The sequence below is a fragment of the Salvelinus namaycush genome, chromosome 42 (assembly GCF_016432855.1).
Source record: "Salvelinus namaycush isolate Seneca chromosome 42, SaNama_1.0, whole genome shotgun sequence".
In the NCBI taxonomy this organism is placed as follows: domain Eukaryota; kingdom Metazoa; phylum Chordata; class Actinopteri; order Salmoniformes; family Salmonidae; genus Salvelinus; species Salvelinus namaycush.
The window spans coordinates 15505974-15531687 of record NC_052348.1 but is presented as its reverse complement, the minus strand read 5'-3'; the positions used below and the strand labels follow the sequence as shown (position 1 = coordinate 15531687).

Genomic DNA, 25714 nt, shown 5'->3' with positions numbered 1-25714 from the left:
CATGGAGGTTTGTTATCACTGCTATTGACTTTTTGAAGAATATAATTATGAGTGGCTTACTGTGACTGAGAATTGGCATTAGTTTGCACATAAACACCTGTTGATTAAGAATTTACATATCATTGAATGAGTGTTATATTTCTCATAGCGCCTATCTGTTTTTCTAAGCAGTACTTACCAATGGGGCTTATTATACAAACATGTTGTGATATCAAATAATTGAACAATTTCAACATCGGATCATCATGACAGACGTGTGAATACGGAGCCAGAGTCCTTTCCTCAGTCTGTAGGGCTTTAAAGACATGTCAAGGTTTGACAGCTGTGAAAACACAGCACTGTGTTCACAGATCTAAATGGAAACCTGATGAATACCTGTATCTTCCTGCTTAGGAATTGTGGGGATTTAAGTAGCGGTTGAAAAGCTTGTCAGGAACTGACAAACAAAGATGTAATTGTACACAACCGGAGAGTTGCAACACTTTTGACCAAAGAACCAATTACGGGTTGTGTTAGTAGTTTATACCATTGTAATAAAAATGTTCACATACAGTACCAGTCAAAAGTTTAGACACACTGACTGATTCAAGAGTTTTCCTTTATTTTACTATTTATGATTCCATATGTGTTAGTTCATAGTTGTGATGTCTTCACTATTATTCTACAATGTAGAAAATAGTACAAATAAAGAAAAACCCTTGAATGAATAGGTGTGTCCAAACTTTTGACTGGTGCTGTATGTTAAGTTGTGGTGATAAGAGATTATGTCTTATCACCAAGCAGCTGAAATATTTGTTTGGTTACATCTTATTAAACATTAAGCATATCATATCAGGTGTTTGAAGGACCCATGTGTTGCCTGAAGTGCTAACTCACTGGGCAAAATCTGCTTGAATCAACGTTGTTTCCACGTAATTGTACTTCCACGAAGGCAGAGACTCAATTTCATGGGAAGCCACTCTTCCTCTCCTTCCTCCCCCGCTCACCCCTCCCTCCATCCCCTCCGTCTGCTCTGCCCTGTCAGAAACCCAGACGATGAAGAGATAAATCCGTCCTAATGAACTAGAACATAATAAGGAGTGTGTTACAGCTTCTCCGGTGCTGAACACTTACATGTGTCTCTATTGTGAAACATGAGCCTCCATTCAGGTGCAGGTAAGGGGAAAAATGCTGATGTGAGGGTGGGGAGCCCGAGCCAGTCACTGTGGTTGTGGCAAGCGGAGGCATTAACAAGGTGTTGACACACATGGATCCAAACAGAGGCGTCAGTGATGCACGGACTGACATCTGCAATCAGGCATGGCCTTAATTGTGGGCTACACCACGAGATAGTTAAAGAGAGCTGGATATACTGTCTCTATAGGGTCGGAGTTGAACTCAGAGAGAGAGAGAGAGAGAGAGAGAGAGAGAGAGAGAGAGAGAGAGAGAGAGAGAGAGAGAGAGAGTGAGAGGAGAGAGAGAGATCGAGAGAGAGGGAGGGAGAGAGATAGAGACCAACTAAGAGAAAGGCAAGAAGGAATGTATGTTTTTTGTATTATTAGGACGGTGACAGAGTGCTAGCAGAGCTTTAAAAACTCCAGCGATGCAGAAATGTAATCACACTACAATCACAATTGTCATGGGAGAGCAACATTGCATAAAACTCTTCATATTAGGTGAGACTGTCATAGTGACAATAGCCTCTATCCCTGGCTGTATTTTCTGTCCCAGGGATACTCACACAGTGAATTAACGGCGGTGGTGGGCCCTGGGCTGCACGCAGCTTCAGTTATGTAAACTGACCCAGCCTGGGAGCCAGTCAACCGTCCACGGGACTTTGCATCAAGACCAAGCCCCATCCAGCTGCAATGCAAACAAGACTGAAGCCCTACTGCTCCTGGGTGTACTGGTTGTGTCAGCATACAAACACACACAGGGTGAACAACAGACACATGTGGGCAAACACACACTGTACGCAGAGTATGCGAACATAATTAGATCAAATACACACACTAATACACATAAGCACAGAGATGACAGATACAAATAGTTACCTCATACAAAAAGTAGAACCAACACAATATTTTTTACAATTATGATATCTAAACAAACAAGATAGCCATAAGTGACACATAAGTGGAATAAATTGCCTAGTCAGGAATTAGCCTAATATTTAAATCTAAACTTTTTCGAAGTTAAATATTTTTGTGCGTATAGGCACTCAAATATTGTATTTTTTTTAAAGTTTAGATTTAAATTTTAGGCTAATTCCTGACTAGGAAATGTATTACATTCATGTATTACATTTTAATGAAGTAACATCAGAACTGGTGTCTGCTAGTGTATAGTTAGCTATCTTGTTTTTATTGTGCATAATGTGCTGCGACCCTAATCAAAAAGTATTTAATAACTCAAAATAACAAAACGGAGCTATATGTTGTTGTAACATTTCAACTTAAAAAACGTGTGCGATTGAATGCAGCATTGCTGTATGGTGCACTTAAAATGTATTGTAGTTGAGTAGTCAGCCTAGGCTATTTCTCAAATGTTGCTGTAATAGGCCTACATCTATCTCCGTTGCATGGTGTTTTGTTTTTTAGTTATTCATTGTCAAGATTTAAAAACCGAAGCCAGACTGCAACATTTTAGTAGCCTATCTAGGATTGTGGCATGTGTCTGTACACTTTCCTTCCGCTGCACGCTGTAAATGGGACACACGAAAGCATTAAGTTAAAGTTAAATTCACCGATGAGAGCGCATCGGGCTGTAATGGTAAGTAGATGACTCAACTGTTGACTCGTTTATTCTCGCTTGTGTGTACTATTTGGCCCGCGGGGCCTTGTGTTTGACACCTATGCGCTAGCCTGCTAGCCACGTTTTGACTGATTTGACTGATTTGTGATCATTGCCCTTGCTGGTTTGATTGTATTGATATTCCCAGATTTAGTTACAGTCATCCGTTTTTGTTAAACATATTGAAGTAGTGCATCCCGAATGGGTGGAGGCTGCAAAAAATGTACCAGGCCAGCAGTGATACTGATAGCAATATTTTTGGGACTACCAAGACGTATTGGTGAATTATATTAATAATGCATCCATCTATTCTGCCAGCACTGCCTTACTGTACGACTTGGATTTTTTTGTAAAATATAAACTGTTTTTAAAACCTCCTATAACTATGATTTTTATATTTTTTTACTGATTTGACTGTTTGTTTCATATCTGCAAAGTAGGTTTCACAACACTGTCAGTTACACTTTAACCTGTGGCATATCTTACATAAAATCCATCTCAGTGATCACATGAGAACTCTCTCCTCCAACCTCAGGGACTCTAACCACCATGAAGACCAGGCTGAAGAGGTCCTCACCCAGTCCCCGACCATAGCCATTGTTCCCAACCATTAGCGTGGCAAACACCAACCCCAAATAACCCACCTGTACACGGCCAGCAAATGGTTAAAGCAAAGCGCTGACATTCAAATTGCTTGATTTGTTTCTCTTTGTTTGCAGAGAGCCGTTTCTCCCTGTCAGCCGGAGTGCTAGTATAGAGACTTGCGCTCTTCATTTGCGTTGGATTGTTATTGCGACGCGGCACAGCTGGACAGATTAATTCCACGACCAGACAGTGGTCATATGCCTCTCTGGGTTGCAGTGATGCGCAACTGGACGCAGAGGGCGGACGGAAGGAGGCCGCGTCCTCTCGAAGTTGCACCAATGCGTAGCTACAGGCCTCTTTGCTGTGGGGTCCTTTATGTGTCCACTCATGCTGAACTAAAGCACTCTTCAAATTTGACATGAGGAATAGGTTTGAAACTAAAGTTTGTTTTTAAAATAACTATTTGCATAGAAATAAACGTTAATTATAATCGATTTAACAATTCACATTTCCTGTTGCTGCAGGATTATTTTCCTGCTTTAGCAAACTGCAAAAATCTGTAAACTACCTTGAGAAACAAGTTCCTATCTAAATACACTTCACTTCTGTAACAATAACTTGAAAGCAGACCTAAAACCACTTGGTCTAGTTTTGATATTGTCAATTGAGAATCACTCTTGCCCACTAAAACCTCACCTTTTCTTTCCTTGTCATGTCCCTATCATTTAGTTGAATCATTAAAACATGAGTAGCCAAGATTTCAGCTTTCAGATTTAGTAGAAAATGTTGATACTACTAAGTCCTATCATAATTCTCAATCATAAACAAGATTTTAATCAAATATTAAAACAACTGGTGCTATTGTGCGTGAGGGCCATGTGATGAGGCGTTCATAAACTATGGAAAATATGAGCTTGTGCTCATCCCCCACAGCGAACGTCTGTTAAATTAGTCGATCCTATTGTTCACGACCGTGGAGCATGAGGTACAGGCTTATGTGAAAAAAGGTGAGGTCCAATGCAGATACTGTTTAACTTGTTCACCTGTCATCAGAATACAGTATGTATCATTAACCATGTACAATAACCAGGCATCTTGTTAGATCTATCTATACTAGCTCATACATCTAACATATCCATTAGGTATGAAAATCAACCTTTTTGAATTTCTAAAACATAAAGATCTTTACACTAAACGCAACACTATTGAAAGTTAGTGCTGGGCAAACCCATACTGTCATCCATCTTTGAATCTATTTTCCAAATGTTAAAGGTCCATTACAATTTAAAATAGGCCATTATGCATAGAGTACAGAATTAATTTGCATCATTAAAAACACCTGATCTTTCCAAAATTTGCATCACATGATCAAACTATTCTCTCCGTATCTATGAATGGCTATGACTGACACACACAAACAGCCCAACAGGCAGTGAGTGGATGGTGTATTTGCATGTCACGATCTCCTCTCACTGGGTATCCAGACGGGGGTGTCAGCCGGCTTTGCATGCACTAAACACACACACCCCCGTTTTACATACAGCTTCAATGGAGGACCCTGGGGCCAGTGTGTGGCATTTCACAACTTGCCTTAGATTATCAATAAACGTGCAGTGCTTTTTATAATATAACTCCTATTTCTATCATTGCAGACAATGACAACAATAAGCAATGTTGATCAGATGATCATGGAATATTTATGACACCAGCTGGCCTATTTTTTTACCCATAAAGCATCACTCACATATGGTAGATACATAAACAGTTGTTGTTAACTGACACAGCTTTTGAATATTGAATTAAACATTGTACAATGTACCATGTACAGTCCATTCTCCAGATAAACAGAAAAGGGCCAAATAAGTTTTCTTCCATAGACCAGTCATTTCACTTGAGGCTCACTAGGACTTACTTGAAAAATGTGATATCAATATCTCTGACTTCCCTAGTGAAATAAAATACAAATATTGTATATTCAATAGAATTATATAATATTGAACCCATCAATACGCAGGTTATGAATGTCTGTCATCACAGGAGCCTTGCCTCAATGCTGGCACAGGGCCAAGAAGCGGCCATTGTGAGATGCCCCGGATAATTCCTTTGGGCGCTAGGGATTACCTGGAAATGACAGCTATGTGGAGTCTTACGGGAACCCAGGGCGTATTCACCTCTGTGGTGATGACACCTCATGGTGTAAGGCCCTTAGCTCCAGAGCCTACAGACCAGGGGACCCACAGCCCCAGCCCACCCCAGGAGGCAGGGCCTTTCATCGGGCTGTTGTCTGGGGGAAGCCTCCCTCCCTCCACCTCTCTGGATCTGACACTAGCACTTTGTGTAACTCTGTTAGTGTTGAGTGCTGGGAGAGTGCAGCAGGGCTTTTCCCATTCTGTTTGCTTAAAAGATTGAGTTAGTTAACCCTAGCACTCTGGAGTAGACTGGGACTCATCGTCACATACCAAAAGGGCTGTTGAGAGGAGTGAGTGAGGTACTGTTGTTGGCGCTGGTCAAATGGCAAAATGTTTTGTCATCAAGTTGATAACAAGCGTATCTAATAGCATGTGTATTTCAGTGAAGTAAAATGCCAATCAATATTATGGTCATAACACATAGTCATATTGTACAAACACAAAAAGACTTGTAAAAGCTCTACCATACAAACAAAGGAAGAATAGTGAAATTATCTTCAAATAATGATACTGCCATATTTTCAGGACAATGAATTAACATCAATATACTTTTTTTTTTTAATTACTCGTAATTTTGATTTTATGTTTGTCCCTAATTCTCAGGTTATGTCCAGGAGTGTGCTGCCTGCATGGCCTTGCTTTGCATGCATAAAATCACAGGGCAGGTTCTGTCTGGACAACATTTACATCTCTTAACACAGCTGGGCCCGGCTAACCACTGGGCCAAAACAAACAAGGAAACGCAGAAGAACAACAATCCCCAGGTTAAATCACCACTAAAGAGGCCTTTTAGTGTTCAGCATCAAAACAACAAGGGTCCATTTTGGACCTTTTCAAATCAACTTGAGGTGTAACTTTAGAGCTGTATTTGAATGGTTGGAAGGAAAGACAGTTTATTCATTGGTCACAGGGTTTGAAAAGTACCTTAATAGAACATATTGGACAGCTGTAGTGCGATGCTGAGATCATCTGATTCATTTATTTACTGAAATCTGGTTAAATTGGAATGAACTAAAAACAGAGAATATACTTTTTTTTAATGTTTTCGTAATTTCAATCGTTTACTATCTTATACATGTTACTGAAAAGTCAGTGCTGCTCTACATCCAATATTTACAGCAACAAAAAAGTAGTCCTAAATATACACTTTTTAAAAACTGCCAGTGGCATTACATATATTTTAAAACACATGAACAATAAACCCTTATCCATTTTACTGAGGTGAGTCAGTCCCTGGGTGGGGGTGTGGCTCAGGTAGCTGCAGAGGAGGTAGTCGAGACCTCAGGTAACTCACTGACACTCTCACACACAACTGGAAGAACGTGTTTACAGTCACTGTATTCTCTCATCTCTACCTGACGAGACTATCCTGGATATATAGAAAACTGGGAACGCAAACCATCTTTATTTGTTGAACTGCTGATTTTTGGACTCGAGGACTGAGTTTTTGAGGACTGTGAGTTTTTGAAGAAGGAATGTTGAAACCTTCCTTTCTAGTAAATATTTTATTGCTCTTCTCTCCCTGCGTCTGCTACTGTTCCTGTCGATGACATACTGCACTTTTGGACAACCTTAGAACGACCTAGACCATTAACTTTGCAAGTTAGTCCGTTCTGTTTTTGGACATTTACGAACTACACTCAACCATGCCGGTGGTCAAAGTGGAGAAAGACACTTCTGAGATCTCCCCGCCTGCTCCCAACCCCCCTCATACGACCACAACAGTGTCGGACGAACCGTCAAGGGGCCGCCGCAGGAAGAGACCCCTCCAGCGAGGGAAGCCCCCCTACAGCTACATCGCCCTCATCTCCATGGCGATAGCCAACTCGCCCAACCATAAGCTGACCCTGGGCGGCATCTACAAGTTCATCACGGAGCGGTTCCCCTTCTACCAAGACAACTCCAAGAAGTGGCAGAACTCCATCCGCCACAACCTGACCCTCAACGACTGCTTCATCAAGATCCCTAGGGAGCCAGGGAGGCCCGGGAAGGGTAACTACTGGGCCCTGGACCCCAACGCAGAAGACATGTTCGAGAGCGGCAGCTTCCTCCGGCGCAGGAAGAGGTTCAAGCGCTGTGACTTTACGACCTACACGTCATATGTACATGAGTCCCCTGTCTTCTCGCCTGTCCAGATCGCTCGCTCGACCTACTCCAGCTCCGTCTACGGCTCCAATATGGCGGTGAGTCCCCCGTACGGCCAGCATGGTCAGCTACCCTCTGCCTACTACCCATCTTCCTCGCCCCCCGGGTTCGGTCCTCACTGCCAGTCCCACTCCCGCATGTTCAGCATCAACACAATCATAGGGCACCCCTCCGGGGGTCAGGGGCCCGAGATGATGCAGCAGCCCAGCCGGAGCTTCAGTCCAGATGGAGGCCCCGCTGGGGGCCCCAGCCACTGTAACCTTGGAGCCCCAGCCTTCCAGGCCCAGTCATGTGGAGGGGCCATGCTGTCCCGCTCCTCGGCCCATGTGGGGTTTCCCTACTCGGGCCCCAACGGACACCACCACCACCCACACCACCACCCACCTCAGGGCTCCTACAGCCAGGGACACAGCCAGGGGTATGGAGGGTCAGGGCGTCTCCACTCCCACTCCTCACCCCACATGGCTGGAGATGCTGTGGAGCATTATGGGAGAGTGTCCCCGGGACAGTTGGGCTCGTTGGTCCAGTATAATGGTGCAGGTACCACCAGCACTGGAGCCTACCTAAGACACCCCACGTACTCGGGGAACATGGATAGGTTTGTGTCTGCCATCTGAGGAACTGTCTTCAAAGAATTATGCATTGGGTTGGTTTTTGGAAGGAACAGTTCCAGTGGACTTTTCCGTTTCAGTTGGCGGCTATGTGAGAGACACTGGTGTTAGTGGGATGGCATGAATGAAAAAGAAAAGACTAAAGGACATAAAATGAACAGGATTTTTTCGTCATGTTTTGGTGTGTTATTTTGACTTGAATCAATGTGCATGTTTTGAGATATAAAATGTCATTAATTCAGTAACTGTGACAAATATGATATGGACTGCAATACAATGTATACACGCTCAAGTATCAAGTGCAATGCTCAGGACACTACATTGTTAAATATACATTCATGTTTAAATCCATATCATGATGCACCATAATGTGTGTACAGTTGAGATTTGAATCTAAAGGTTAAAGTATGTGTCTGGACTTGTATCACTTTGTAGCTTCATCGAGTATCTCAAAAGCCTGAATGAGGTTTTGCAGTTCGTTTTCTTTACTGTGGTGAAAATCTGTGGTTGCAAAAGCTCAATTTTCATGAGTTGAATGTGTGCAGGGTCTTTTTTTTATGTAATTGTCTAAATGTATTTGTAATGGAATTTAAACTGTGTAAATTATTGTTTCATTTTGTGCATTTGATAAAGATTTTTTGGAAAAAATACTTAAGAAGTATTTTGTGCCTTTTTTTTAATAAGGAATCATAGTTGAATTACATTAATTTAAGCAAAACAACATAATTACTTCAAGGATAAATGTATCATTGAATAAAATATGCAGATGCCTGTAGTGCAAGTTGTGACTAAAGGAGTTTCAATGGTAGAAATCAAAACTCTTGGTTTGGAGCCACTTAACACTTGTTAATCATTGTTGTAATTAAAGTGCAACAATTGGAAATGGTCATGCAAGGAGTTATGGGAATGTTTCACGTTTTTATTATTCGCATCTACAGGTCAGGATACACAAAATGAAATGCTTACTTGCAGGTTCCTTCTCGACAATGCAACAACTATAAGAAACAATAAACGATCAGAACAGGAATATAAAGTATATGGCTCAGTAGAATAGAATAAACATTTTAGCAGAAGCATAATAATAGAATGTGTCACTGAAAAGTCCATCATTCTGTAGATTTACAGCTAAAGGAATGTAATAGAAATACATACAGCTTAGAGAAGAGCAAAAGTAAAAGAGCTCTTCAATGCATACACTTCATGCTTCATGACATTAACAAAAAGACTGCTTCCTTCATTCCTTGCCAGAAACAGGCACTTAAGACATTTCAGACTGCATCTTTTGTGCAGCTCATTCCTCCCCTCCATCATTTCAGCTCAGTTGGACATGAAGTGTGTCTGGAGCCATAGAATTATCAGTCACTGTGAACGGCAGGCACAAGTGTCATGTCCAGACATCAGTGTACAGATGTAGGATCTTAATTTAATCACCCTGTTGCAGGAGAAACAAAAACTTGTGGTGTATTTGAGGTTTAAAAATGCTTCTGAAGTCTGACATTTCAAAGCGGATATTACAGACATGCAATTTTTTTTAAATTAACCCCTACAAAAATATCCATTAATTACAATCCACATAATAATTCACATTTCCTGTTACTGCAAGATTATTTTCCTGCTCTAGCAACCTGGCTCAAATTAGGATCCTACATCTGTAGCGCACACTCAGACAGAAAGCCTGGCCTAATCTTCGCTAAAGAACCAGCAATCAGCAAATTAATTCACTTGTAACCTGATATTTTAACTCAGTACACTACGTGTTCAGTGGTGTCAGGTAAAACATGTGTGTGGCTCAGACAGTCTATTGTCTAAATATACTTTACACTCAGGACAACAAGACTTAAAAGGGAGGAAGAGAAGGAAAAAACTGTTTTATGCCATCGTTATGAGGTCATTTCAGATCAGCTACATTTGAAGTCGGAAGTTTACTTACACCTTAGCCAAATACATTTAAACTCAGTTTTCCACAATTCCTGACATTTAATCCAAGTAAAAATGTCCTGTCTTAGGTCAGTTAGTGGAAGCCTTAGGAAGTGCAATATGACCCCATAGACACTGTATATCGATAGGCAATAACTTGAAAAACTACAAACCTCAGATTTCCCACTTCCTGGTTGGATTTTTTTCTCAGGTTTTTGCCTGCCATATGAGTTCTGTTATACTCACAGACATCATTCAAACAGTTTTAGAAACTTCAGAGTGTTTTCATCCAAATCTACTAATTATATGCATATTCTAGCATTTGGGCCTGAATAGCAGGCAGTTTACTCTGGGCACCTTATTATCCAAGCTACTCAATACTGCCCCCTAGTCCCAAAGAAGTTTTAATTGTCCTGTTTTAAGGTGAATTTGTCTCCCAGTGTCTAGAGCTTAGCTCTATTACGTTTCTTTTTATCCTAAAAAACCCTCCCTAGTTCTTGCAGATGACAGGCATACCCATAACATAATGCAGCCACCACCATGCTTGAAAATATGAAGATTGCTATTCAGTAATGGGTTGTGTTGGATTTGCCACAAACATAACCCTTTAAATTCAGGACATAAAGTTAATTTCTTTGCGCATTTCTTGCAATTCTACTTTTAGTGCCTTATTGCAAACAGGATGCATGTTTTTGAATATTTTTATTCTTTACAGGCTGTTGTGGAGTAACTACAATGTTGTTGACCCAGCCTCAGTTTTCTCTTATCACAGCCATTAAACTCTGTTTTAAAGTCACAATTAGCCTCATGGTGAAATCCTTGAGCAGTTTCTTTCCTCTCTTGCAACTGAGTAAGGAAGGACACCTGTATCTTTGTAGTGACTGAGTGTATTGATACACCATCCAAAATGTAATTACTAACTTCACCATGCTCAAAGGGATATTCTGCTTTATGTTTTTTTACCCATCGTCCAATAGGTTCCCTTCTTTGTGAGGCATTGGAAAACCTTCCTGGTGTGTGTGGTTCAAACCATGTTTCAAATTCACGCTCGACTGAGGGACCTTACAGATAATTCTATGTATGGGGTACAGAGATTAGGTATTCATGAAAAATGTTAAACACTATTACTGCACATAGAGTGAGTCCATGCAACTTAAGACTTGTTAAGCAAATATTTACTCCTGAACTTATTTAAGCTTGCCCTAACAAAGGTCTTGAATACTTATTGACTCAAGACATTTCAGCTTGTCATTTTAATTTGTAAACATTTCTAAAAACATAATTCCACTTTGCCATTATGGGGTATTGTGTGTAGGCCAGTGAAACATCTCAACGTAATCAATTTTAAAATCAGACTAACACAACAAAATGTGGAAAATGTCAAGGGGTGTGAATACTTTGAAGGCTCTGTACCGACATGTAGTTGTTGATAGACACATTGACTATATTCATCATGCATTACGTGAATCTAAATGGGTGAAGTTAGTCTAAATAAATCTGCAAATAAGTTTTCAAATATCAAGTCCTTTTGACAATACAAATTCTAATCTCCTACTGGTAATCAAATATAAAGTCCATATCACAAATCCACCTGGATAGACTGTGGGATACGTTCCTTGGAGCCGACAGCAACTCACGTCTTAGGTATTTGTTTCAGCTAATTGAGAACAGTAATGACAGCACGTGGTTTGGAGACGGTGTATATAAAAATACAATCAGTCGTATTGAAAAGCAGCCAAGCAGAAACGACGAGGAGCACGGCAGACAGAAAATGATTTAGATGACATTTCACAGAGCAACATCAAGAAATGACCTACTTGTCAAATATGATTTTACTTGTCGAAAGATTTATGAAACCGTTGTAATACATCATTGATTTTGCCAACCACCAATTAGGCTATAACTGCATGCTCTGTCAACACTTAACAAGGAGGCCTCTGTAGTTGTCAGTGGGCTAACAAATTATAAATAATTGAAAAATATATCTTTGGAGATGTTTGTTTTTTTACCCCCAAAATGAATTCCACTTCACATCATTGTAATGTCAATCCATCAATTCAGTAATGTATAAAAGTGAGAGTAACATATTGATGTAAAGTCATACTTGTACTGGTAAACTGTACATAATAAATACAATGTGTGAATGTACTTTCATGGAAAACCTAGAAACATTTCAATCCAACTCCATTCTGTTGAAGTTTAGATTTTTAAATTAACTCTGGAGAGCGGTTGGAATCATTTCATTGAGTGTTCCAAGTCTATCAAACCAGAACGCTCTGTAATATTATGATGACTAAATTTGATGCCATTTGCAATTGCAGAAGTGTTCGGCTGTATATTGTAATGCTGTAAACATTTACAATACAGTTAACATAAATCAATTCCATCAAAACTACTCATACGTGTTACCGGATTCTTTTATTTGTACAAATAGGTTTGAGAAAACATTTTTAAAAAACAGAACTGATTAAAACTTCAGTTTATAATATGACATTAACCAAGATATTCGACTAGAGTCTTGAGTTCCTTGCAGTTCTTGACAACGTCAGGGACAGAAGACAAAGTCTGTAGAGAAAGAAAAGGAAAAAGTGTCAAGTCTAATGCCAAACTATCAATATACACATGAATGACAATTTCTATTAAAGGTAGACTCAGCAAAATGACATTTCCACAAGCAGCACTGCAGATATTGAGATGAGCAAGTTGCAAGTCTTCGCTCTCACACAGTATTTGCAGATGTGCACGGATTCGCATCACGCTTTTACAACTTGGCAGCCACAGGACCAAAACAGCAGAGAAGTGGAGCCTCGCGCTTCAGTGCTCTTAGTTATTGTGGAAATGTACCCACTATGCTGTATACTTTCAACATCTATGTCATATCGCTGAATCTACCTTTAAATTTCAAACAGAAAAATGTATATCCCTGTACTCTCACCTTTCTGACCGTCTCAATCATATCGTCAAGGACTCTAAGTTCCTTCTCCACTTTCTTCTGGTTGGTGTCGTGGATCATTTGCTGTAGAGACAGAGGGGAACATTGAAGATGGTGACTTGTGCATTGGATACCACTTACAGTTGAAGTCGGAGGTTTACATACACCTTTGGCAAATACATTTAAACTCAGTTCTTCACAATTCCTGACATTTAATCTTAGTAAAAATCCCCTGTCTTAGGTCAGTTAGGATCACCACTTTATTTTAAGAATGTGAAACGTCAGAATAATAGTAGAGAGAATGATTTATTTCAGCTTTTATTTCTTTCGTCACATTCCCAGTGGGTGAAATAATCTGTCTGTAAACAATCGTTGGAAACATTACTTGGTGTCATGCACAAAGTAGATGTCTTAACCGACTTGCCAAAACTATAGTTTGTTAACAAGAAATTTGTGGAGTGGTTGAAAGATGAGTTTTAATGACTCCAACCTAAGTGTATGTAAACTTCCAACTTCAACTGTACATATGAAGTGCTTTGCTTAAAGCTGGAATCCTTAGTTGCAACATCCATTTTTGGACTTATAAATTAATTACACACCTCATTGATTCATGAAGAATATAACTTATATAAATGCCTCATGAGCTTAGTTCAACTGTCATACCCCATGAGAACCCAGAATATAAGCGTGTTTAACTCCAATGTTTGTAAACACTGTAAATGTAAAACACTTTATAGCCTCATAACATGGTTAAAACTATAATTTTGATATCATAGATGGAGATGCATCCATAGCTCTGCCTAGGAAATTTGAGAGTGGTTACATTTCTCTAGGCCCATCCCTCAAATGTTTACCAAATCAGAGGCGGGGTGGCACACTTGTGTATAGATCGTATAGACACTTACATGTCTCTTGGCTCTCTCCAGAAGCTTTGCTCTTCCTTCCTCAGCTTCCAACAGAGTCCTCTTTAGTCTTTCCACCTGTGGTGGAGACAGTGTTTAAGGTCCTACTGCCTGTCAAAGACAACTAGTGTTGGAGGGAGAGGATTGCTTCGTCTTTCAAGGCTGCAGGGTTGGTGTGAGGGGATGTATTTGAGATGTAATTGTGGCCAATTTAAAACAACCCAAGGTTGGGTCATGTAGGGCGCTGTGGCGCATTCAGATCAAAATATACTGCGCAGAACGCCCAGTGTCTAGGTGTGGGGACAGCAGGGACATGGACACCGTAGGGTAGCCCTAACAGTTCTTACAGGGATAACAGGAAACCTATGGTCTGGATTGTACCTCTTTCAAAAGGCGGATCTTGTCGTCCATGGAATGCATGCTGTGTGTTGATTGGTTGCCGGTGTTTCTTAGCTCTTCCCTTAGAGCCTGGGACTCCACCTGTGATTGGTGCAGTGAACGGTGCAGGTCTGCCACCTCCCTACGCAGCTCCTACAGAACACAAATACAGAACATAGCAGCAACGTAACATAGCCTAAATGGAAGCACATCATGGCATATAGGTGACAATTCACACGAGGATAAAATGTTGCCTAAGAACTTTTAGGAAGTCTAAATAAAGTGAATGTAGCCAACCAAGTATTTTTTGGTCAAAAAAGTAATATAGTCCCTTACTTTTTTCTCAGATTTGTGCTTGTAAAGAAACTCCCTGGCCTCATTCACTTCACTGCAGATCCTCTTCATAGTGTCAACCTCCTGGTAAAACAGAACAAATGACCTGGGTTCAGACTCAGTCACACAGACCACTATTCACCAAAATACCATATCAGTCAAGTAATCAGACATGTCTCATGTCCTGTAGCCAGGAAAGTAATAACAAATGTCTAGATTTCTCAGTAAAATAATCTATAATGCACAAGTATTGGCAGCACTTTGCCAATATGCTCACAAATACAGGGTTTAACACAGGTAAGAAGTTAAGTGTAACTAAAACTGGTGTTTTTAGTTGTACGGTCTGATCTGAGAGCAGTGTAGTGTCTCACCTGGGCCTTGTTCTGTAGAGCCACCTGGTCCCGGCCTAGCTGGGTCTGGAGACGGCTCAGCTGGCCCCTCAGCTCAGATACCTCAGCCCTGTGTCTGTGGGCCTGGGCCTGCTGCTCCCCCTGCAGCCCACAGCTAGTATCGCAATACAATTATTGGTTAGGTTTACTCAGCATATCCCAAACCCTGTGCATCAAAGTGTGATGATTAGTTGATTATTTGAATCAGCTGTGTGGTGTTAGGGCAAAAACCAAAACGTGCACCCCGTAAGGTCCCCAGGACAGAGTTTGGGAAACCCTGGGTTTAACCCTAATATGATGGAACTTGACATAGGGCAGGCAGTGTTTCCCACACTGGATTCAACTTGTCAACTAATCATCAAGCCCTCAACGAGTTCAGGTATGTTTGTCCCGGGCTACAACAATGTGTGGTGTTGGGGTTACTGGAGGGCTAGAGTTGGGAAACACTGACTTATGGTGACCAGGAAGGTAAATAAAACAGTAAATAATTGAATGCTTAAAAGGAGAAACTCTAAGCTTCACATCTCAACACAAAATAAATGCCACACACGTCACAGTGCTTACATGGTGTTGTTCAGTGCCTCCTGCTCAGTGTCCTTGCTCTGTCGTAGCTGTGTGATGGTGGAGCTGAGCTCAGAGACTGTGTTAGCCAGGTCTGCTAGCAGCTCCACCACACTACTCTGCTCCTCCTCTGGAGGTACCACTGAAACCAGGAAGGGCAGGCATTTAATGACTGGGCCCAGGACACATCTATACAGACAAACAAATGGGTTGTGTTCAGTCTGGAGACGTTTTGAAACAGTGAAACAGGGGAGGTGCTACGAACTTGTCCAATAAGAACACAGACTTTAGATTTTCGTTGTAAGGTTTTTCTACAGTGTACCCTACTGAACAGAACCCAGATACCCCCCTGGGGTTACCAGCAACCCCCCTGGGGCTACCAGCAACCACCCTGGGGAGATGCGATGGAGGCCTCACCTTGCCACTTTTTAGGAGTGATGGGGGCGAGGCGAGTGAAGGCGCTGGTCTCGCTGCCCAACCCTTCAGCTTGTGGTTCCTCTGTCATGTCTAAGGGGGGCTGTGTGTCATTGGCCTGTGCCAGGTCAGTGGTGATGGCCACCATGATGCTATCCACGAAGGAGGTGGAGGGATGACGCTCAACATGGAGGGAGGGCTGGGACACCTCGTCTTTACCACAGACCTCTGGCTTCTGAAATAACGCCACACATCACAACAGACTGAGTCTTCTATGGACTAGTACAGGGTGTGCAGTGTAACAGGGTGTGTGTGATTACCTTGGTGGTCAGAGCAGTGTGAACATCATTGGTCAGTCGTCTCAGTGTGTGGTGTAACAGGGTGACGTCAGTAACAGCCTGGGCTAGCTGCTCTACCAGGTCCAATTGGACCGACTGGGCTCTGGCCTGACTGTCCTCCAGCTCTGCCTGCAAAGCCTCCCTCTCAGCGCTGACACACACACACACACAATAAGCTAAAGACAATTGTTCAATTGTTTGTAATAACCATGTCCCATGTAGTCATATGAGACAATCCCCCCCCCCACACACCCCAGAACTCACAGTTCAACTCATTAAAAATAAATAATGTCTAATAACGAAATGTACTATGACTCCACAGGGAGTGTTACTGGGTCTTACTGGAGGTGGCTGAGGGCTCCTTTGAGGTCCTCACACTGGATGTTCCTCTCCCTGAGCCCCTGTAGGTTAGCCCGGAGGGTCCCCTCGCTCTCCACCACCTGCTCCCTGGCCATATCATTCTCCATCTGTAGGAACTACACAGGGGAGGAGGAACAGAGCTGTTACACACAGCACTCACCACGGTTGAGTTTAGGATCAGAACACAGGAAGAGAGGGAGAGAAAGAGAGAAGAGGGAGATCTACAGAGTAAAAGAAGGAGAAAGAGAGAGACTGGTAAGGAGCAGAGAAAGAGACAGAAAAAGGTAGAGGAACTCAAAGCAAGAGAGAGCACCACCACATACAGTACTGCAGAGATATCCAGAGGTCCCCCTACCTCGTTCATCTCCATCATGCTGTTGAGCTGCACGCGGACTTCATGGAGCTTCTGCAGCTGCAGGCTCTGGCTGTGGGAGTGGCTCTGCAGCTGGCTCAGCTGCTCCTCGCTGTGGGCCAGAGCCTGGGACAGCTCACATACACGCTGCTCTGACTGGACCAACGCACCCTCCAACCTGGACATAGGAGGGGTTCAATGAAATGTTATAAAACGGGTTGTTTGGATCCTGGATGCTGATTGGTTGATATGCGAGAGTTGTGGGACAACTCCTCCCATAAAATAGCATGTCCTAATTCCACTGTCCTGCAGCCCAGGCAGGAAATCCATAAACTTTATATCCCTCGGGGTAAAGAAAGCATCTACACATTAGTTTTCCATGCTACTATTTGGTTTGCAACAGTTAGGGGTTGTATAAACTACCTGTATGCCTCTATGACCTTGCAACAATGTATCATTTTACAAATGGATTTCTCCTATGCCAGTAGGCTTGAACACAAAATGAATAATTCACCATGGAAACCGTAAACAGTCAGAATTCCATTCATTGCTTAACCAGTGCAGTGCTGCCTATGTAGGCCTATTGGATATTTAATAAATCATTATTTATTGAAGTTCTTGTATCTCATCATTGAATCTCTGCTAGCTAGCTACATGCCAATGATTTGTTTAGCATAGCAACGCGGATTGAAAAGAATGATTCGAATTAACGACTGGGTCAAAACTTGAGAACTAATGACCAGAACACAAAAACAAATTTACTCGTTCAAAATAATGTTTAATGAAAAAAATCTAAATCTAGATTTTATTAATATGTTGGCAACTGTTTTATAAAAGCAATAAGGCATGAGAACCCGGGGATTATCATGTGATAACTCCCTCCTAAGGGCTGTTCCCTCTGCCTTGATTCAGGCCTAAGAACATCCCTTAGTCGGGAGTTATCCCTGGGTTCTCTGCCTTATTGCTTAATTAAACTCAATGGCTAAACATGCTTTAATAGTTAAACCAATGTGTATTAATGAATTAATGATATGTGTGTCTTAGTTCATGTTAAATCATCTTTATAGCTGCAATGTGATGGGGCTAAACATAAAAATACATCAGAATAGCCCATTTCAATGGTAAAATACAGATTTAAATAGTAGTGTTGATAAGAGAAATGAGGTAGCTGAGGAGTTCACTTACTGGTTGGCCCGGTCGGTAGCTTGCTGGACTTCTTGCCATGACTGCTGCAACCTGAAATAACAAAGTTAAGGTTATTTTTCTCTATATATATATATATATAAAAAAAGTTTAATTGACAACTGCCATAGTTGAAGCACCATAACAGCTTAGTGAACTTTGAACTGACTTGGTGGACTCTGCAGCCAGGGCCTGCTCTAGGAAGGCATAGGAGGCCAGGGTAGAGGAGACGGTGGCAGACAGCTCCGTGACCTTCCTCTCCAGCTGAACTCGCTCCTCTTCTTCCTCACTCAGCTTCTGACGCAGAACACCCAACTCTGAGAGAGGGAGAAGGCGGGAGAGCAAGAGGGAGAGGGAATGAGAATGCTAGAAAATAAACATATCAGCACTTATTTTTAAACTCACAATAACACTTTAAACTCAAATGCTATCTTCAATGGTTTGTTTCAATCACTACCTGAATTCATGATTGTGGCCTGCAGATTCAAGTCCCCAATCTCCTGTCTGGCATCTTGGAGACTCACGTTGGTTTGGTCCAGTTCCTCTTGGATCTGTCATGTAGAAGTGAGCCACGACGCATTGGAATGAAGCCATAACATTGTGGAGAGACGAGTTGCAGAAGATAACAGAGAACAGAGCAAATATAACAGGCAGTAGAGACATTGTGAGGTGTGGGAGATGAGGAAGATGAGAGAGAAAAGGGAGGTCAGACCTGCTCTCTCTCCTCCACAGCTTGGTCTCTCTCCGAGAGGTGCTGGTCTCTCTCTCCTATAGCGTTGGCTGCCTTCTCATTCAGCTTCACCAGTATAGGAGTTGTCCTCTGGAGGAGACGCCTGGCTGTTTTCAGCTGGGGAGAATATGACATCTTACACACACGTCGTACAGAACAAAACAACACATTGCAACCTGTTGGATGTCTTTTATTTCCTGACAAGACAATGTAGCCTCCAGGTTAAGACATACCTCTTGATGCAGACTGTCGTGATCGCTCATGGTTCCTCTCAGGAGCTCAGATGCAGAGTTGAGGGATTCCACGTAGGCCTTGTTCAATGCAACCTGAGTAAGGACACACATGAGCACGGGAAAACAAATACACAGCACCAAAATAAGCACAAGCCGGGAACCAGGCTATTGCCTCTAGCCCTTATCTCAGACTGTGTGTGTTACCTGTTCTGAGTAGGTCTTGTTCAGGGCAGCCATCAGCTCCTGGTGAGATCCCACACTCTCCTCCAGCTCAGAGATACGCACGGCACAGTGAGCCCTCAGCTGCTCGGTCACACTGAAGGCTGCGTCCTTGGCGGTGTAAGCCTCCTCCATCCGTCTCCTCATGTCCTCTCTCTGCTGCAGGGTGTCTCGGACCTTCTGCACCATCCTGCCCTGGGTCTCCTTGCACTTCTCATAAAGGGACTTCATCTGACCATACTGTGTAACCAGGCTCTGCTGGTCCTCTTTAACCAGGTCTCTTATCTGCCTCATGCTGCTGAGAGCCGCCTCAGTGTCTCCACTCAGGGCTGTCATGGTGCTCCTGGTGTCCTGCATGCTGTGAAGCAGGTTGTGTAGAGTGGTCTGATCCAGTTCGAGCTCATTGATCCTCTCCAGGGCCGTCACATACAGGTCTTTGTAGGTTACCGTCTGGCTGAGTTCAGTGTGGTCGGTCTGGACCAGCTTGTCCCTGAGTTCTGAGGGCCCGGGGCCCCTAGAGTGGCCCTGTCCCCTGGCTGTGCACAGCTGCTGCACCAGGGCCTCCACCATGATGAGAGTGGAGGTCAGCCTCTGCTCCAGCTCCTGTCTGGGGACCCCGCACAGGCTCCCAGGGGCCAGACTGACACAGAGAGAAAAAAGTCAACTCAGTTACAAACACACAGGAAATACTTGTGCACACTTCTCTCAGACAAACACCAAAAAACAATATTTACATGGTTCATATTACATAAACACAGAACATTTTACAGAGTTCTCACTCACAAACACACACAGTCCAATACTCACTTCCAGAGCAGAGTCTCGGTGCTGGTGCAGGCGTCAGACACAGAGAACTCCCTCTTCCTCTCAAACTGACCTGAGGTGTTGGCACTGCGGTCTGCCTGCCTCACTGGAGTGGTGCCAACACACATGCTGTGGCACTCTACAGCCGTGGTCCCCGCTGTAGTTTCCACTACAGGAGGGGCGGGAGCGGGTGTAGGAGCTAGGGCAGGGTTGCTAACAGGGTCCATCTTGCCCGATGCCAGGATGAGGAATTGGGCCATCTGGATGAGTTGCTGCTGAAAGGCCTTCTCACAAACCAACCTTGGTAAATGATCAAAAAGACCCATCTCTACTTTCTCCACCTTGGGTTGGGATTTTACATGAGGTACATCCACTTCTACCCTCGTCTCCACAGTCTCTGTGACTGGGTCTAGAGAAGGAGGGAGCTTGCGGGTCGATGCGGCACCCACTGCCGTCGAGTTGAACTTGGGCAGAGGCATGGGGCTCTCCAGGACGGCCGCCCAGAGTCGGCTGTCTGGGTTGGCCGGGACAACGAAGCTACCCTCAGCAGAGTTGAGGACACAGCCACTGCCGTTTTCTAGAGCGGAATCCTCCAGTTGGGCGAAAGACGATTTCTGAATGCCCCCTCTTCTGGTCATGGAGTTAGTGCTAAGAACGGGGCTGAAGATCTCAAACTGTAAAGCATCACCACCACCGGGCCACCTCGCTACAGAGGGGATCTTGGGTAGCTCAGTCAACACGTCAGCAATGTTCTCAGAGCTCGCTTCGTCTGTAGTGTTGGAGAGAAGAGGAGCGCTGTCTCTGGCCCCACTGGACTCCTGCATTGAACCATGAGAACGGGAGTGAGAGACTATCGATGGGTTGTCCTCATCTACAGGTGTGGAGCTCCTGGCCGAGGCTCCAAACTCATTGCAATGGGAACGGTCAGTTTCCAACTGTATAGATGGAACCACAGCGCTGTCTTCATCATGAGGAGAAGAACCCTGTTTGGGGCCTTCAGGGAAAAGCTGACAGGCGACATCATCCAGGTCGTTCAATGACCTTAAGGATGCATTTCCCATTGAGGGCTCACTGATGGCAGCGGTGTCCGCTTTCCACACGGCACCTTCACTTTCCACATGGCTGTAAGGGTGTTTTGCATGATCAGAGAACTGCTCCTCTATGATGCTTGGGTTGACCCTGTCGTTGTACGGTAGATGACTGGTCTGATTCTCAGGTAGGAGGATAGTGTCTTCGGACACTCTGGTGGACTCTGAGAATTCAACCTCAAGCCCAGTGCAGATGGATTTGAATGTCACATGTCCTTGGCCGCCAGTGGCATTTTGAACATCAGTTGACTCTTCATTGGTATGGACCATCTCTATGGATTTCAAAGTATTATTTTGAAGACTACAATGTGTAGGTTCTTTGAAGGAAAGGTGTGCACTAGAGTAGGCCATATTACAATAGAGATGATCTGCGTGGTCGTCGATGGACTGCATGTCCAAGTCATCTACTATAACACTTTGATATATACTGCCGTTGTATGGCTGATGGTGGTTTGCAGGCTGATCCGTTGGTAGGAGTATAGTCTCAAGTGCCACCCTAGAAGCCTCTGAAACTTCCACCTCCCCTCCGGTGCAGATGAAAGATTTAAACGTTACATCTCCCTGTCCGCCAGTAACAGTCTCAGTGATGTGGGCTATATCGGTGAACTGTGGAACACTAAGACTGGCGTTTGAACCACCATTAAAGGACAGGTCAGCTTCAGTTGTGGCCAAATCGCTTTCCAAATCACAATAGACGTGATCCACATGGTTGTCGCAGCATTGAGTAACCATACTGTCAGAGAGACATGTGTTTTCAACATCATAGCAAGGAAGAGAAGAGATGTTCAGTTGATTCTTGGGTAGCCGGATGGTTTCGTCTACAACCCTTGAAGGCTCTGAAACCTCAACCTCACCCCCAGCCCAGATGAAAGACTTGAAGGTAATGTCTCCAAGTCCACTGCTTGTATAAACAGCTGTGTCCTCAGTGGTAGGAGCTGTATCACTGGTAGTAGTTTTATCACTGGGCTTTGGAACACTAGGAGAGCATAGGACCTCAGATGGTGGAGGGCAATGTGTTAACGGGTCTGTGTAGATGAACACAGCATCATTCTGTAGGGAGAATGGGAGAAGTAGAAGGTAAAGTTTAAATTTCAAACAATAGTTCAGTGAACAGGATCCATAGGCCCATAGCTTGGCTGTTCGTCATACCTTGGGTGTTTTGAGGATACTGCCCGACCCTGATCTCGATTTGAGTCTAGAAGATGGGGTTGATAGATGGCGCATTTCATTCTGGACACACCTCAATGGGGTGCGTTCTCCAGATCTTGTTGAAGGCTGGGTACATTGAGAGAAGCCAACATCCAGTTATTGATAAACAACTTAGCTAGCTAACTAGTTAATGTTAGTGACTGCTATCCACAATTATGGTTGAAAGTTCTGTTCAGTAACTTCATAATACATGTGTGAAATGCAAATCTTACCATGGTCTCTCCAAATGTATGCGATCGTCTAGTGGACATGAGGGCTTGCGTGGCTGGCCTACTGTCAGAATACAAACAACCTGGCATTATTGTTGGAGCCATATCAGACCTGTTACCAACTTGCCTGGCTAACTAGCGTTCAGATACAAGTGATGGGGTGTATGCATTGGTAGGATTCAGTTGCAAAACGTCTATTGGACTAATTCAAGTAAGTCCCTCCCCGTTTCGTTCCGTTTAAGAAACGTTTTTCAACAGAATCGCCGGAATTAATACACCCCTGATGTAGGTAGTTATGTAACGTTGGAACTATAACGTTATTAACGTTGACTGAAATGAGCTAATACGCCTACCATTGAGCATATTATCCATTGTGTTAAATGACAGAGCTCATGCAGAATTTGAGTTTCTCGGGGACATTTGTGTAACGTTCGCTAACTAGCGAACGTTAGCTAGAGTTATCCCATAACGTTAGCTGGCTAACGTTGAGACGTAACCCTATTTAAATTATTTGGCTACAAAGCGCTGTAAATAAAAGTCAGAGCTATTTCATATGGTTAATATGAATAGCTACTTAAAATATTTCCTAAAGAAAATGTTTTTGAATTAAGTAAACAAACCTGCTGCAGGAGTAAACGTCAACCGCCTGTTCTTCATTCAAACATGAGTAGGTTCGCTGCTATTGGCTATAAACCGTAAACGTCAAATCCAACGCCTTCCCGTAAATCCATGGGTCGCATTTAACCAACTACTGCCATCTGCTGTTGTGTTTTTGGTTAGTGTACGGTATTATTTTCAAACGTTTCAGATGCTGCATGTTCACAAAGACAAAATTCAATGGAAGTCACAGCCGAAGCCCATACTGGATTTTAGTAATTTTATTCATAAGACTGTATTTTATTTTCATGCAAAAGACTCAACATTCAAACATTCCAAATCAAGTTGTATACAAAAACAAACTTTTAGGGAGATTACAGAAATGTCAGATGTATCAACTGCATCTAACCCTCATTGCATCTGTCACACTCGATGATTGGTATTAACTTTTTAATACAGACACAGCAAACTTGAATATATTGAGTACTGCACTATAATCCATCACACAAAAACGACCATCCATATTCCATCATCATCAATAAACCTTCAAATAAGCAAAGCATACATTAATTTCTGTCTGACTAGCTGAACTTGTTCAGCTCCTGGATCCTGACCAGTGGTTTAGAAGTGACCCTTGTCTCCCCCCTACCCTCTAGCTCTGTGGTGCTGAAGCTCCTGCTTGCCAGACCCATCCTGATCATGGGTATCACGGCCACAGTGCAGCGGCGGCGGAACGAGCCAATGGCCGTCCTCTCCTTCAGCAGGCTGTTACTGATAGCATCCAGGGACATCTTCCTTCCCTTCTCCCGGCGCTGGTGGAGCAGGGCCCCCACAGTGGGGCTGGCCCCTAGGCGAGGTGTCCTCCTGCGGTGGTGGAGAGAGGAAGGAGGCCGGGGCTGGGCCTGGGGCCGGTAGGAAAGGCTGATCTGACCCAGTAAGGCCTCGGTTAGACTCCTCATGTCTAGCTTCCAGTCCTTAGATGGGGAGGGGGTGGTTGTCTTCCCTTCCTTCCTCTGCTTAGACCCTCCAGTCAAGGCCTTCTTTGTCTCAGGTTTTGCCTCTGGTGGCTTCACCGTTTTATAGAAGTTCTCCCTCTTTGTCCATAGGGTTTCTGGAAGGGGCTTGTAAGGCAAGTCCTTTCGGAACAATGGAGGTAGACCTTTCGCTGGCTGTGGCTTCGGGTGACCTGTGACCTTGTGGTCAATGGCACAATTAAAGGCATTCTGCTTAACTGCTGTCTGGTGTTTGACCAGAACTTGACCGGGTTTATCATGACCACAAAGCCTGGGGACTGCGGCCTCAGATATGTCAGTGCTCAGACCGTACTTCTTCATGGTTTTCAGCAGCAGGTCATTGATAGGACCATTACCTACCTGAGCTGCGTACCACAAAGCCATGTGACCGTGCTTGTCGACGTGGTTCAGGTCATAGTCCAGCGCTTGGAGGAACAGCCTAACCAAACCCAGACGCCCGTACAAGACCGCATACACCAGAGCGGTTCGACCGTGGCGGTCACAGAGCCCCACATGGCCTCTGTGGACCAGGAGCATGCGTGCTACACCGAGGGACCAAGACTCCCCGTCATGGAGGCAGCAGAGCATTAAAGGGGTCCTCCTCTCCTCATCCCTGCTGTTGACGTTAGCCCCAGCCTCGATTAGCCTTCTAGCTAGGATGAAGTCAGCCTTTAATATAGCCTGGTGGAGATTCAGTGGTCCCATTGCTTCTTAGGCAATTCAAGTCAACTAGTGAAGGTGTTGTTATTGTTGTTTTCTCTCTGTTCAGTGAACTCTTTACATCCGATTTAACAACACACTATTCATTAGTTGTAATTTGCTGACCTTAAAAACATCGTCTCCTCAAACGAAAATACCCACTGTGTGTGTGTGACTCCGAGCCTCCAACTCTGTCTCACACACACACACTCACAAGAATACAAAGTAGTAGTGTGAAAGAGTGATTTGCTGTTGCTATTGGAAAGGGGAGTGGTTCTAGTAGTAAATCTATGCCAGGCAATGGAAGGCCCCCTCCATCTAACAATGACAAGTTGACCAATCCCACACTGTTGTCACACTGGATATAGACAGAGGGCAATTAAGTTCCCAATATAAATCCCTGAATTTAAAACACTTTATACTGGACATTGGATTACTAAAACTGAGAGGTTGACAAAGGTCAAGGGAAATACTGGAAGCAATTTTGGAATCCATATCCTATCATAGCGTAGTCGATATTAAAACTGTGCAACAATCTAACTTAGATAGTAAA

The 25714-nt window shown here is 43.4% G+C and overlaps 2 protein-coding genes across 2 annotated transcripts; one reads left to right on the top strand and one right to left on the bottom strand.

Moving 5' to 3' along the window:
• Window positions 1-7192: 7192 nt before the first annotated feature.
• On the top strand, window positions 7193-8308 carry foxe1 (forkhead box E1). Its single transcript, XM_038981287.1, has one exon. The coding sequence runs from the start codon at window positions 7193-7195 to the stop codon at window positions 8306-8308; it is 1116 nt and encodes a 371-aa protein (XP_038837215.1).
• A 4310-nt stretch (window positions 8309-12618) lies between these two features.
• On the bottom strand, window positions 12619-23509 carry LOC120035109 (sperm-associated antigen 5-like). Its single transcript, XM_038981896.1, has 21 exons — window positions 23473-23509; window positions 22856-22916; window positions 22584-22709; window positions 20350-22484; window positions 19528-20182; window positions 19324-19416; window positions 19073-19207; window positions 18818-18911; window positions 18530-18677; window positions 18364-18414; window positions 17182-17356; window positions 16809-16942; window positions 16449-16617; window positions 16132-16363; window positions 15718-15856; window positions 15136-15268; window positions 14768-14848; window positions 14435-14584; window positions 14057-14131; window positions 13155-13235; window positions 12619-12784 (listed from the first exon to the last, which is right to left on the bottom strand). Exons 2-21 carry the CDS (start codon window positions 22892-22894, stop codon window positions 12713-12715), a joined length of 4917 nt encoding a protein of 1638 aa, XP_038837824.1. The 5' UTR covers window positions 22895-22916; window positions 23473-23509; the 3' UTR covers window positions 12619-12712.
• Between the last annotated feature and the right edge of the window lie 2205 nt (window positions 23510-25714).